A 14,986-nucleotide genomic window follows, 5' to 3' on the forward strand; every position below is an offset into this window, starting at 1 on the left:
GGTACCAACACTTTGTGTCTGACTAGTGGATTCTCTTGTGACATTTAGAACAGCTCATAACTTCTCCGAGGCACTTCACAATTGGGTCACAGGAGGCTGCTGTACCTGCGTAGTAATAAGATCCTAAATATCTGAGTGAAACAAGTTACTACTCAATCTCACAAATGGTGTGACTGTGACCAAGTCATTCAGTCTAAGCCTCACTTTTCTCATCTGCATCATAGATACAATAAATGACCTCACCCTAATTTTGTGACTGTCAAATGAAAATTCCAAATCTACCAGTTGGTAACTCTGTGGGGTTTTTTACTGTATTCTTTTTTCATTTAAATAGGTTGACTTACAATATTATGTTACTTTCAATTGTACAACATATTATTTGAATATTTTTATGCATTCCAAAAGGATCAAGTCCAGGGACCATCTGTCTCCTTACAAAGTTATTACAATAATATTCAATATATTCCCCATAATGTACGTTACACCCTTGTGATGTATTCATTTTATAACTGGAAGTTTGTACCTCTTCATCTCTCTCACCCTTTTCACTCACTTCTACCCTCTGGCAACTACCTGTTTGTTCTTTGTATCTATGAGTGTGGCTTTGTTTTGTTGTGTTTTTTGTTCTGTTTTGTTTTGTTTGATTCCACATATAAGTGAAAACATGCAATACTTTTCTTTCTCTCTCTGGATTATGTCACTTAGCATAATGCCCTTTAGGTCCATCCATGTGGTCACAAATAGCAAGACTTCATTCCGTTTTATGGCTGATTAGTATTCCATTACATACATACACCACACCTTCTTTATCTATTCATCTATCAATAGACCCTTGGGTTGTTTCCATATCTTGGCTATGGTAAATAATGCCGCAATGATTGTAAAAGGTGCATATAGCTTTTCAAATTAGCATTTTTGTTTTCCTCTGAAAAATATTCAGAAGCGGAATGCTAGATCATGTGTAAAACTGGATTAGTCTTCCTTCTAATTTTTTGGGGAAACCTCCATACTGTTCTTCATAGTAGCCATTCCAATTTACATTACTGCCAACAGTGTAGAAGGGCTTCTTTCTCTCCAAATCCTTGTCGATATTTATTATTTGTAGTTTTTGTTTTTTGTTTTTGTTTTTGTTTTTGTATTTTTGGCTTTTTAGGGCCACATCTGTGGCATATGGAAGTTCCTAGGCTAGGGATCTAATTGGACCTATAGTGGCTGGCCTATGCCACAGTCTCAGCCATGCTGGAACCAAGCCCCATCTGCAACCTACACCATGACTCATGGCAATGCTGCATCCTTAACCCACTGAGCAATGCAAGGGATTGAAGCTGCATTCTCATGGATACTAGTGGAGTTTGTTACCAGTGAGACACGACAGGAACTCTTAATTGTAGTATTTTTGATGATAGCCATTCTGACAGGTGGGAAGCGATATCTCATTGCAGTTTTGATTTTCACTTCTCTGATGAGTAATGATGTTGAGCATCTTTTCATGTGCCTGTTGTCCATCTGTATGTCTTCTTTAAGAAACTGTCTACTCAGGTCTTCTGTCCATTTATAAATCAGGTTGTCTTTTTTGATGTTGAGCTGTATGAGTTGTTTATGTATTTTAGATATTAACCTTTTATCGGTCATATCATGTAAAAATATTTTCTCCCTGTCCATAGGTTTTCATTTTGTTACTAACATCCTTTACTGTGTAAAATATATTAACTTTAACTAGGTCCCACATGTTTATTTTCATTTCATTTATTTTGCCTCAGGAGAGATATCTAAAAAAATTATTACTACAACTTATATCAAGGAGTACTCTGCCTATGTTCTCTTCTAGGAATTTTATGGTTTCAGGTCTTTATTTAGGTCTTTAGTCCATTTTGAATTTATTTTTGTAAATGGTGTGAGTAAATGTTCTAATCTCATTTTTTTTTTTAAACATAGCTGTCTGGTTTCTCCAACACCGCTTATTGAAGAGAACATTTCTTTGTCTTTATTCCATTACATACCCTTGCCTCATGCATCATAGATTAAACATAGATTAATTGACCAAAGTGTGTGGATTTACTTCTCAGCTTTCTATTCAATTCCATTGATCTATGTGTCTGTTTTTGTGCCAGTATCATGCTGTTTTGAGTACTCCAGCTTTGTAGTATAGTCTGAAATCAGGGAACATAATACCCAGATTTGCTTTCTCAGGGTTTCTTTGGCCATTTGGGGTCTCTGTGGGAGTCTCTAAATGTTGCCATTTTAATTATGATGTATCTTCTGATGATGATTTTTGGGCTTATCTTGTTTTGGGACTTTCTGTGCTGCCTGGACCTGGATGTCTGTTTCTTTTCCCAGGTTAGGGAACTTTACGGCTATTACCTCCTCAGATAAATTCTCTCCCTTTGTCTTTTCAAACCCATATAATGTGAATGTTACACTGCTTGATGTTGTCACAGAGATCCTTAAACTTCCCTCATTTTTTAAAATTATTTTTTTTCTTTTTTTCCGTGCAGCTTCAGTGATTTCCACTATGTTGTCTTCCAGTATGCTGACCCATTCCTTGCATCAACTAATCTACTATTGATTCCTTCTAGCGTTCTTTTAAATTCATAAATTTAGTCTTCAATGTTGCTTGGTTCTTATTTATACTTTCTCACTCTTTGTTAAAATTCTCACCCTCTTCATCCATTCTTCTCCCAAGTTTGTTGAGTACTTTTATAATCATTGCCTTGAACTCCAATGGACTTCTTGTCTCCATTTTCTTAGTTCTTCTTCTGGGTTTTTGTCTTCTTCCTTCATCTGAAATATATTCCTCTGTCTCCTCTTTTTGCCTAGTTCACTGTGTTAATTTCTATGTATTAAGGAGGTCATGATATTTCCTCATCTTGGAGAAGTGACCTTATTCAGAGATGTCCAGGGGGGCCCCGCAGTATACTCCCCTCCACCAGAGCTATATGCTCTAGGAGTGCCTCTTATGTGGGCTGCATGGGCCCTTCTGCCAGAGTGGGGCTGACTATTGGGGCCAGTGCTGGTAAGCAGGCCAGCCCCCAGAAGGCCTAGCTGGCTACCAGGCCCTGCCTCAAGAGGTGGATGCTGCCCCACTGGTAGGCAGGGCTAGGTCCACAAGCACCTGGCTGTAAGCCCTGGGGGGACTGGTGCAAGTGCTGACTTAATAAGGGGATCTGAGACTGGTGTTGACCCTCTGGTGGGCAGGTAAGCCCCCAGCCTTAATAAGCTAGAGGGAGAACTCCAAATTTATTTGCCAACATCAGTTTTATTGGGATATGATGAGCTCCCCCAAATGGGTGCCACTCACATCTATGTCCACAGAGGGAAACCCAGCTACCTCCTGCCTCTTCAAGAGGCTCTCTGAGATCAGCAGGTGGGTCTGACATGGGCTCCTTTGAAATGACTGTCTCTCTGCTGGGACTTGGGGCATGTGAGACTTGGCATGCACCCTTTAATAACAAAGTCACTGTTTCCTACAGTCCACCAGTTCTCCCATATGCAGTTCTGACTCGACTTCAGACTGATGCTTTGAGGTCTCATCTTGCTGGTGCAGACCCCTGTGCTGGGAGCTCAATGTGGGGCTCAGATGAGTTGCTTCTTGGGCAGAAGCTCTGCAGTTGTGATTATCCTCTAATTAGAGGGTCACCTATTCAGTGATGTGGGTCCTGACTATACAATGTCTCTGTCCTTCAAACCCATCCCATTGTGGTTCCTTCTTTTATATCTTCAGCTGTGGAAAGTCTTCCCTGCTCGTCTTCAGGTGACGCTCACCAATGGCTGCTCTGTAAATAGTTGTAATTTTGGCATTCCTTTGAGAGGAGGTGAGCTCAGGATCCTCCTACTCCACCATCATGGCCACCATTCTACACTTAGCTAACTTTGGAACATTTACTTATCCTAAGCTTAAGCACCCCAGGTCTGAAATTATACAGCTTGGACCAGAAGCACAGATATACCATTTACCATAGTTTCTAGCCTGGGAACTTCCATATGCTGTGGGTGCAGCCCTGAAAAAAAGCAAAAAAAAAAAATAGAAGAAGAATAAAAAGAAGTGCCATGGCATCAGGCCATGATGGGCACTTCTATCATCGAGTTTCATTTTATTTTAATGAGGGAATAAAGAGCAACAGGTTACATTCAGATTCTGAGATTTGGGCCATTCCCCACCTTTCTTTGTCTGCCTCCATGACACTAATCATCCCAAAATATGTGGTTTGCTGTCAGTCTGGAGGCTCCTGCTTTTCTTGGCCCATGGACCTCTGCTGTTTGCAGGATAAGTGCTTTCCTGCCACCTAGCTATCTGCTTGCTATAACAAATCAACAGGAATGTTAAATGATATAGGAAGTGTTCTAGGATATATATTAGTTATGTTTTAGGTATTTGGAACAGGGTCCTACATATAGAAAGTCCTCAATGAATTTCATCAAAATTTCAACAAAAACTTCATCAAAATTTCAACAAAAATTTCAACAAAGTTATTTGAAAATGTATCTATGGTCCCTTCCCAAAGAACATTCCAAGTTCTATAATGGGGTTGGAAATAGTCACACTGTGATACATCTTTCCCACTGCTTTCAGCCCACATGCTTCCTGAAATTCATTATAAATTAATTGGTCCTTAGGCTTTTATCTGTATTGTTGGGTTTCTTAAGAATTCCATTGAGTACAGGAAAGGCCTCCACAATATCCAAAATAACAAAATTCCACTGAGCCTCCTTCTTCCTTAACTCCTCTCTCCATCCCACCTTCATTTCCAATAAATGAAAATAATTTCACTGAAACAAAAATTCCATGAGGAATGCTGTCCAGCACTTCAAACTTCTGCTATACAAACTAAGGCTATGAGATGTGAAGGAGATATGTGAAGAAAAATTGGGAGGAAAAAAAACTTTGTCCAGAGGGACTGAGGAGATTGGATGAAAAAATATAGCAAGCTACTTCAAGAGGAAAAGAAAATGCACAGCATTATTAAGTGAATGCTTTGTGTCAACCATAATCCATTGATAACTCATTGTGGCTGGAACAGCCCTCATGGTCCTTATTACGACTGTGAGACACCTTACAGCAACACATGTCAGAAAACGTTGGGAAAAAGCATTATTACTCACAGATTCTAGAAAGGCCCTGGCATAGGTAAAGGGTAGAAAGAGGTGAAGAGAGTGGGAGAAGAGAGGGGGGAAGAGGAAGCTCACATGAGCCTGAGATTCTGCTTTTATTGGGGTGGGGGTTGGAAGATGTGGGAGCCAGGCTTTATTCAAGATGGCCAGTTTTGAAGTGGCTGCTCAGACAATCAGAGTTTATGTCAGGCATTTGCATTACAAAAACAAAAGCCAATATCAGGGCTTAAACTACGGTGAAACTTCAAATGAATACAAGCTTTCAGTTATAAGATGAATAAGCTCTGAGGATCTAAAGGACAACATGGTGATTATTGCTGTATTGAGTGCTTGAAATATGCTACAAGAGTAAGTCTTAATCATTTTCACCACAAAACAAAAATGATAACTCTGTGGGAGTTCCCATCGTGGCTCACTGGTAAGGAACCCAACAAGCATCCATGGGAAGTAGGTTCAATCCTGACCCCGCTCAGTGTGTTAAGGATCCAGCATTACAGTGAGTTATGGTGTAGGTCACAGACAGAGCTTGTATCACACATTGCTGTGGCTGTGATGTAGGCCGGAAGCTGAAGCTCTGATTGGACCAATAGCTTGGGAACATCCATAGGCCCCAGGTGTGGCCCTAAAAAGCAAGAAAAAAAAGGTAACTATATGAGTTAATAGCTGTGTTAATTAATGGGATTGTGATAATGATTTCATAAAGTATATGCATATCAAGTCACCTTGTTGTACACTTTAAATATGTATGATTATTTTTTTAATAGAGTAGCTCCTTTTGTTGCAACAATGTTTTTTAAAACCACAGACAACACTGAAGGGCACTCAATGGCAGCACAGGAAAGCCAGAGAACAGAGGAAAAGGCTAAGATTGACACACAGAGACCACCAACAATTGAGAGAAAGACATGTAAAGGAAGTGTACCCTGGGCCAAATACTTGAGGACTTTCCTCCAAGACTGGGAGCTTGTCATAAGGAATTGGAATTTCTTGCATTTTTGCCAATTAAAAAAAAAATCTTCATCTCTTTGCCAACTTTTGTGCTTCTCTTTTCTTTCACCATGTGTCTTACAGATTGTACTCAAGATACTCTAAAGTCAGGAGAAAGAAGTGCTAGAAACCCAGGGTGGGAAAGGATAAGCACAACCCCAGGATTAAGCTGTGGTTCATTTCAGCCACAGCAGTCGCTGAGGAAGCCCAGTTCTCCCACCCTTTGCAAGTGTGGCTCCCAAACCAGGCTGAATGTTCCATCTTCCTCAGTTCAGTCCTTCCCACTCACCCTCGGGCTGCCAGGGAGGTGACATCCACTCTCTGCTTGAAGCACAGTTGCCAGCAGCAGCCACAGCCCAAATGCCAGCCCAAGCCATCCACCCAGCCCAGCTGCAATCACTGCCATCTTCCTAGAATTCTTTTTTAAAGTATAATTTATAATGTTGTGCCAATTTCTGTTGTACAGAAAAGTGACTCAGTCATTCACATATATATATGTGTGTGTATACACATACATTCATTTTTTATATTCTTTTCCACTGTGGTCTACCCCAGGAGACTGGATAGAGTTCCCTGTGCTGTAGAGTAGAACCTTGTTGGTTATCCATTCTAAATGTAACAGTTTGCGTCTAATGACCCCAAACTCCCAGTCCCTCCCACCCCCTCTCCCCTCCCCATAAATATGTATAATTCTTCAAGTCCATTATATCTCAATTAAGCTGGAGAAAAAAACTATTAAATGGATCTTGACTGACCAGGAGCTTTTTCCAAGGATCTGCCTTGAAGCAAGATACAAAAAGACAAGACAGCCTCACCAAAAAGCTAAAAGCTACAATTACTTAGTGAGCTTCCATGTTCTATTAGGAGAGCCATGGATAGTGATGACATGGTGTGCAGAAGTAACTAAGGAGAAAAATGGTCTTGGATTCAATGCTTACTTTCAGTAACCAGCCTACACCACAGTCAAGGCAACACCAGATCCAAGCCCCATCTGAGACCTATGCAGTAGCTTGTGGCAACACCAGATCCTTAACCCACCAAGTGATCAAGGCCAGAGATTCAATCCACATCCTCACAGAGACCTCAGGTCCTTAACATGCTGAACGACAACAGGAACTCCTACAGCAATCTTTTGATGTACCAAATTCTCATGTTTTTGGAAAAAACTCCCATATGTTTTGGCTCCTTCCTTACCTCTTTGGAACAGTCCCTCAGAGCTGTCTGAGAGTATGCCTCCTTAGTATGTTCACTTAATGAAACATAACTCTCAACTTTTAGGTTGTGCTTTTTTTTTGTTAAGTCCACGGTATAAAAGCCATGTTTATACAGGCTGCTCCTGGCCAATGAATAAGCATGATAGGGGTACTGAGACAGGCTTATTTCCAGAGAGTTAGAGGAACCTCTGGTGGAACATTTTGATACAGGTTCACTGCCCCAAACATTGGCCTGCTTAAAATTTTCTTAGTATCTGGCTGTAGACTGAGACTCTTCCCACCCCATTCTTTCTTTCTTCCCTCTTTTCTTCCACAGGTCTCTGCATCAGAATTTGAAGGTGCTTCCCAGTTTCTTCTCCAACCTCCTCATGAATCTCTTACAGACTGAATCCCACCTTGACACCTGCTTCTCAGAAGATCCAAACTAAAGCATTAACAAATACCTTGCAAACATTTCTATTCTTCAGCAGATAACCATAGAGAAACATGAATAAGTACACCAGGAGAAGGTTCATGAATGTTCATTAATGTAGCAGTTCAAAATGGAACCAAATGACTTCATTCACTGTGGTTTTATTCTCTCATCTATGAAAGCATTCTAACAACTTGATAAAAAGAAAGGAGGATTAAATCCTGGTTCTCTAGACATTTCTTTTGAAATAATAAAGCTTGGGAAATCACTAAAATATCAGTAATAGAACAAAGGAATGAAAAATGATTGTTACTGTGGAGATGTCCTCTTTAAAGGATAGTGGTCTAAAAGTTTCTCCAAGAGTTCCCTGGTGGTCAAGTGGAAAGGATCCAATGTCATCACTGTTGTGGTATGAGCTCAGTCCCTAGCCTAAAAATTCCTCATGCTGTGGGCATGCCCCCCACAAAAAATCCAAAATCTGACATTATAAAATAAATAAAAATAAAAGTTTCTCCAATTCACAAATTTATTTTCTAAGAAAAAGTAAACTGTGGAAAAGACCATGTCACATTCACTCAAAATGTCATTTTTTTCATTTTTAAATGAGGGTAGGAGGAATTCTACTTGAGATAATAAACAACTGGGGCAGGGGGTGTGGGGATGGCAAAAACCTGTCAAGAAACTCACACAGCCATCAACACTAGAATAAATAACTGCATTAGCGTAAAATCTACAATGGAATTTAAGTAATACTCCCTTAACTGCAGTCTCCAAAATTCAAAAATCAATGGATGGTATTTTATAGAGTTTCAGAAAACTCATTTGTAGGCAAAAACTGACCTGAAGTGACATGTGGCTATTTTTAAAAATGCATTGATTTCACTTGACATGAGTATTTACATATTTTCTTGCCAATATATTACTGTGTTTGGTTACAACATGAAATACTAGAACTTACTGATGCTGTCACATAAATAATGACACATATAGAGTATTTTTTTCTAAAAGTAGAGACATTCTGAATTCCAAAATGAATAGCCCTTAAGATATTAAGTACAACAGTGACCCTTTACTAGACAGCAGTGAGAAAGAATGACCTGCAGTTACAAGTACTAATACAAATGAATGTCCCCCAAAACACAACACTGATGGAGAGAAGCTAAATGATTCCATTCATGTCAGACAAAAAGAAGGAAATATAAACAATACCTAATTTATCCATATGTGCAAATTTGGTGCTAGGTATAGAGAAAAACTGTAAGAAAACCATTCCTATATATTTTATACTCTTTTGTATATGATATAATTCACAATTAAAAATATAAAGTAAGAGTATAAACTAACCTTGTGTGCAGCAGTACCCCTATTTCTTGGGCAGATCTTTTAATCTCTACCCCCTGGAGTCATGGCGAACAAGCCTATTCACTTTTTCTAAATGTCAAAGTGTAGGAATTTGAAGATGATGGTTGTATGGTCCACCCTTTAACAAATCTGTTCAACTCATTGATTGTTATTTAATTGCTGGGTGATGAGAGGTTTCCTTTATGAGGCTCTGGGACTGATTAACATGTTACTCCATAGCTGGTTAGGGTTCAGGGAGATAGAGCCACCCTCTCCCCTGCCCAGGGGAATGTTACCAAGAGAAGTGCTGTCAGGATTCCCAGACCTGGTCACTCTGACACCACTGAGGCTTGGAACTCCAGGGCCCAGGGAGGACAGCTGAGGGGTTGGACATTTGCCCTGACTCATCTCTAACTAGGAGATCAGGGGCTGGGTCCCAGGAGACACTCCATGTGAAAAGCCCACAGCTCCTCCTGGTTCCTGTTCCTGAATTGACTGTCCAAGCCCTGGGTCTTTGGTCTGTGCTGCTGTTAGAGAGAAGGAAGAAAACAGAGATGCTAGTGAGTTGTACAAAGAAGGGTAGACAAACCAAACAGGTGAGGGTAGGTAAACCAAACAGACCCAACACCTTGTGATTTTGACAAGATCTGAGGATGGTAAGAATTTCCAGGTAAGACCTGAGTTTTAGGGACAGGAGGTCAATACACACACACACACACACACACACACACACACACACACACCCAATACCCCTATCCCTTTCTCCTTTCTATTCCCTTCATTACTCTCAGAAAAATATACCCTGGTTATACCACCATAAGGAGGACCATGATTTAATATTTGTGAACTTTCTGAGAGTCCAATATGAATTCAGTGCAGATCAGTGGTCCCCAAGTCCATGGCAGGGGATGAGATACTGTAACTGCTATAACAGTGCTCAGGACCCCTACACTGTGCCTGGACAATTCACTAACAGCCCACTCAATCCTGATGGGCTTTCAGAGTCTTTCTATGCCACCACCCAAGGAGAGCAACTATCTCCATGCTCCTGGACAGTTCAGCAAGCCTTGCTTCATCTTTTTATTGTTAGGTTTGTATTTTTCTATTATAATTGATTTACATTGTTCTGTCAATTTCTACTGTACAGCAAAGTGACTCAGTCATAAATATCATCCTTTTTAACTGGAGTCTCAGAATGATTTGAGATAGATTTATTTAGATTCATGTTACAACTGGGGTTCTGCTAAGTTCAAGTGCTTTGACTAAGATGATACAGTTGGAACTCAAACCTGGGACTTACATGTCAAAGTGGGTGCTTTGTCATGGTTACTACTAGGTTAGAGCCATTGCCACCTAAAGCTCATGATGATGACACTGGTGACAATGATTCTTACAATTCTATAGCTTGAAAGTTTAGTATCTGTTACTCGGTAGTTGATATTCTATAAATTTAGTCTTGCAAGTCCCACAGGCCGTGTACAAGAAAAAGTCCAATTTGCCCCATTTTGAAAGCAGGACAGTCCTAGGTAAACATAGAGGACTAGCTGGTTATCCCAGAAAGCATCATCCTTTTGTTAAGTTCACCAAGAAAAAAAGAGAGAGAGAGAGAAAACAGTAACATCAGGGGAAGCTGGTATTTAATGACCATTTGATAGAAACCGGTAATTATTATGGTTCTATACAATCCTTATCTGTTTTAGTCCTTACAAGATCATGAGTTAAGTATTGATTTTTTAGAGTACAGTTGATTTTCAATGTTGTTTCAATTTCAACTGCACAGCAGGGTGACCCAGTCATACATATATGTATATTATTCTTATACTATCTTTCATCATATTCCACCCCAAGGGATTTGATTTAGCTCTCTGTGTTGTACAGTAGGACCTCATTGCTTATCCATTCTAAATATAATAGTGTGTATCTACCAAGCCCAAACTCCCCATCCATCCCACTTTCTCCCCTCTTCCCCTTTGCAAGCACAAGTCTGCTCTCCATGTCTGTGATCTGTTCTTGTATTTTAGATAGGATCATTTGTGCCATATTTTAGATTACACACATAAGTGATATCATATGGTATTTGTCTTTCTCTCTCTTTTATCACTTTGTATGAATATCTCTAGTCACAGCCATGTTGCTACAGATGGCATTATTTTGTTCTTTTTTATGGCTGAGTAGTATTCCACTGTGTTTATGTACCACATCCTTTGTATCCATTCATCTGTCAGTGGACATTTAGGTTGTTTCCATGTATTGGCTATTGTGAATATTCCTGCAATTAATATATGGGTGCATGTATCATTTTGAATGAAAGTTTTGTCCTGATATATGCCCAGGAGTGGGATTGCTGGATCATATGGTCTGTTAATTATTCTCTTTGAACAGATACAGAAATTGAGGTCAGAAAGACTGAGAAAACTTGCTCAAGGTTACAACTCACAAAGGGGATGGTGGCAAATGAAGGTCTGTCAGATCAAGAAGGATGTATTTTGCCACCATGTCAAAGATCACGGCGTGAGCCTGGCTGGCACTGCCTGTTGGTGTGCACATCTTCCCATGCATACAAATGCAGAAACTGTCATTTTGGATTTTGTAACCCAGGTTCTGAGTAAAACATTTAATGGATTCTGGCATTTTGATAACTTTCAATTGTCCTATATGGTAAGTTTGTGTCCACGTCTTCTAGATGAGAACAATGAGACTTGGAGATAGTTAAAAAAAAATTCTACACAAAATATATTTAAAAAATGAGGGTGTATCTTATTGGTGCAGCAGGAACCTCAGGTTCCATTTTTTCTACCACTGCTTCTATCAATATTAGGAACAATTATCACAATTTATTGAAGACCTACTCTGTGCGAGTGTTTTGAATATGTCATCTCACTGATTATCTACAATAAGTATACAAAGTATGCATGCAGTTTACAGATGAGGAAACTGAAGGAAAAAGAGGGTCCTAGGATGTGTAGGTTTTAGAGGAAACACAGCCAGAATGGATTCCAAACTAGTCTATAGGACACCAAAGACAGCATTCCTAAGGACTGAGGGGTCGATAATGTTGACCTTGGTGATGGTGATGAAGATGATGATGATGCTGATAATGATGATGGTGATGATGGTAGGAATGCTTGTTTGTAAAATACCTTTGAGTTTATAAAGTAACTTTTCCACATTATCTCATTTGATGGATCTTTGACAGAAAAAGAGTACAAATAATCCCACCATGCCAAGAATATCTGAGGGCTACTATGACCATTCTATGTAATGATCATCCCTTTTCTACTCCCAAACAACACACACGTACACACACAGAGAGAGACACTCAAGAGAGACACACACAGAGGGAAATAATCTTAAGAATTTTCTAGTAAATACATATCCCCCCAAGGTATTTAAACTTCACAAGCCTATGAAATACGAAGCTTTCCTGTTTAAAAAGGAAGGTGTGGACGAAGACTTAGGAATCCTCTTCCCGGCTAATCTCCAGTTCAACTTCCTCTGTGAGGCCTACATGACTACCGAGTGGAAAGCTAAGTGTAGTTCACCCCCAAAAAGTCTCCTAATCATTGTACTTAGTTCTCCTCTCTATACATGTTTGTATGCCCACCAGAAAGAGACATCAGAGCATCCCTGTGACCCTTGAAAAAAACACAGAAAACAGACAAAAAACTTTGAATGATACAACTTTTGGATTCTACAGGCATTTAAGCACTATTTTCCATGAATTTTGCTACTTTAAATGGTAATCAGAAATCAAATCCACCACCTCTGACTTCTTGCTTCTGGGCTTCTCTAAACACCCAGACCAGCAGGCTCTCCTGTTTGGGCTCTTCATGGCCATGTACCTGATCACCATGCTGGGGAATGTGCTCGTCATTCTGGGAATAGGTTCTGACCAGAATCTCCACTCCCCTATGCATTTCTTCTTGGCCAACCTGTCCTTCATCCACACCTGCTTCTCCTGCACATTGTCCCCAAGGTGCTGGTCAACATCCAGACGCAGCACCACACCGTCTCCTACACTGGGTGACTTGTGCAAATGTACTTCTTCATGGCATCGGCCCTGCCGGATGACTTCCTGCTGGCTCTGATGGCATATGACCACTACATGGCCATTGCCTCCCTCTCCACTGCACCATGATCATGTGTCCCCAGTGGTGCCTACTGCTGGTCACCACATCCTGGCTCTGCGCCCACCTCCTGGCCTTCTCACCCACTCTCCTCATGTCTCAGTTCTCCTTCTGTGCCTCCCATTCCATCCCACACTTCTTCTGTGATCTTCACCCACTCCTCAAACTTGCCTGCTCAGACACCCACATCTTTCAGGTCCCCATGTTAACTGAAGCCATACTCTCGGGCATGATCCCTCTCACCTGTGTCCTGGTCTCTCATGCCCACATCATCCACATCATCCTAAGGGTCCCCTCTCCTGGGGGAAAGCACAAAGTCTTCTCTACCTGTAGCGCTCACCTGACAGTTGTCACTCTCTTCTATGGGACCCTCTTTCTGGTGTATTTCCAGCCCTCCTCCTCCTACTCTGCAGACACTGGAATGGTGGCCTCTGTGATATATACATTGGTCACCGCCATGCTGAACCCCTTTATCTACAGCCTGAGGAACAGGGACATGATGGAGGCTTTGTGCAGATTCTGCAACTGTGGAAAAGTTCTACTCAGTAAAAGGGCTTTTCCTAGATTAGAAGCTCAGTCTCTGTGAAATGCCTTCTTCTCAGACATCTTTGTTGTTATTTTGAAGACCTCAAATTCAAAGCAGGATGGTTCTCAGCATTCCAAGCAGGTTATAAAAAGGGAGAATGCCTGACTTGGCAGGACTGAGTTAGGATCCACTGGCCAAGGAAAGAGCTACAGCCTGGATGAGGATTAGCCATCAACCCCTGTAGGATGACTTGATTACTGGGTATTGATGATGAAGCAGATTCCAACCAGAGAGTGGGAATCCTCAAAAGATGACATCAGACAGAATGTAGGTTCTTGGAGGAAACCCAAATATCAACTCAGTCTATAGGTAACCTTTCCATTCTCTACAAGAAATGTTGAGGATATATCTGAAAGGGTCAAATGTCCACATTTCAGAGGCCATTTCAAGCCCAGCTTTAGAAATACCTCACTTACAGAGATTAAGCTACACAGGGAGAAAGGTGAACCAAAAAGGTGCACAATTTTCTGGGAATAAGTGAGCAAGGATAATTCTAGGAGAGGAAACTAGGCACAGATATATCTGTGGCTTGTCCAAAATCACACAACTGGGATTAGAACTAAGATTGTGAGGAGTCCCCCCTGTGGCACAATAGGTTAAGGATCCAGCATGACCACAGCAATGGCATAAGTCCCAGCTCTGGCTCAAATCCCATCCCTGGCCTAGGAACTTTCATGTGCCCTGAGTGCAGCCAAAAGAAAAAACCAGGGAGTTCCTTATGTGGCTCAGCAGGTTAAGAACCCAACACAGTGTCTGTAAGGGTGCAATTCTATCCCTGGCCTTGCTGGCCTCAGTGGGGTAAGGATCCAGCATTGCCACAAGCTGCAGCATAGGCCTCAACTGTGGCCTGAATCCAGCATTTCTGTGGCTGAGGCATAGGCCCCAGCTGCAGGTCCCAATTTGCCCCACAGCCTGGGAACTTCCATATGCTGCAGGTGTGGCTATAACAAAAAAAACAAACAAACAATAGCTAAGACTGCGACAATGAGTGATTATGATTTATTGGAACAGGCTTGTGATTTTTTTTTAGTTTTTAAGTTCTGGCTTATCTCACTTTTCTTTACTTCAGAAAAATACATACTCCTTAGAGTAAATTTGCAAAACATACGAATAGGAAAAAGAAGAAAAGGAAACACTCACCATCTCTCCATTAAAGATAACCACTGGTAATATTATACACTATTTCCCTTCTCTTTCTCTAATGGGTTTT

General features: G+C 40.8%; 1 protein-coding gene across 1 annotated transcript; it reads left to right on the plus strand.

Annotated features, from left to right (window-relative positions):
* The first annotated feature begins 3,375 nt into the window (after window positions 1-3,375).
* On the plus strand, window positions 3,376-13,776 carry LOC125120927 (olfactory receptor 1361-like). Its single transcript, XM_047769287.1, is given in 7 exon segments — window positions 3,376-3,566; window positions 9,482-9,659; window positions 11,446-11,721; window positions 12,449-12,614; window positions 12,811-13,026; window positions 13,029-13,172; window positions 13,175-13,776. Coding segments are annotated over 7 exon segments (1,773 nt in total).
* Window positions 13,777-14,986: the final 1,210 nt, after the last annotated feature.

Source organism: Phacochoerus africanus, chromosome 2 (genome assembly GCF_016906955.1).
Source record: "Phacochoerus africanus isolate WHEZ1 chromosome 2, ROS_Pafr_v1, whole genome shotgun sequence".
NCBI lineage: Eukaryota > Metazoa > Chordata > Mammalia > Artiodactyla > Suidae > Phacochoerus > Phacochoerus africanus.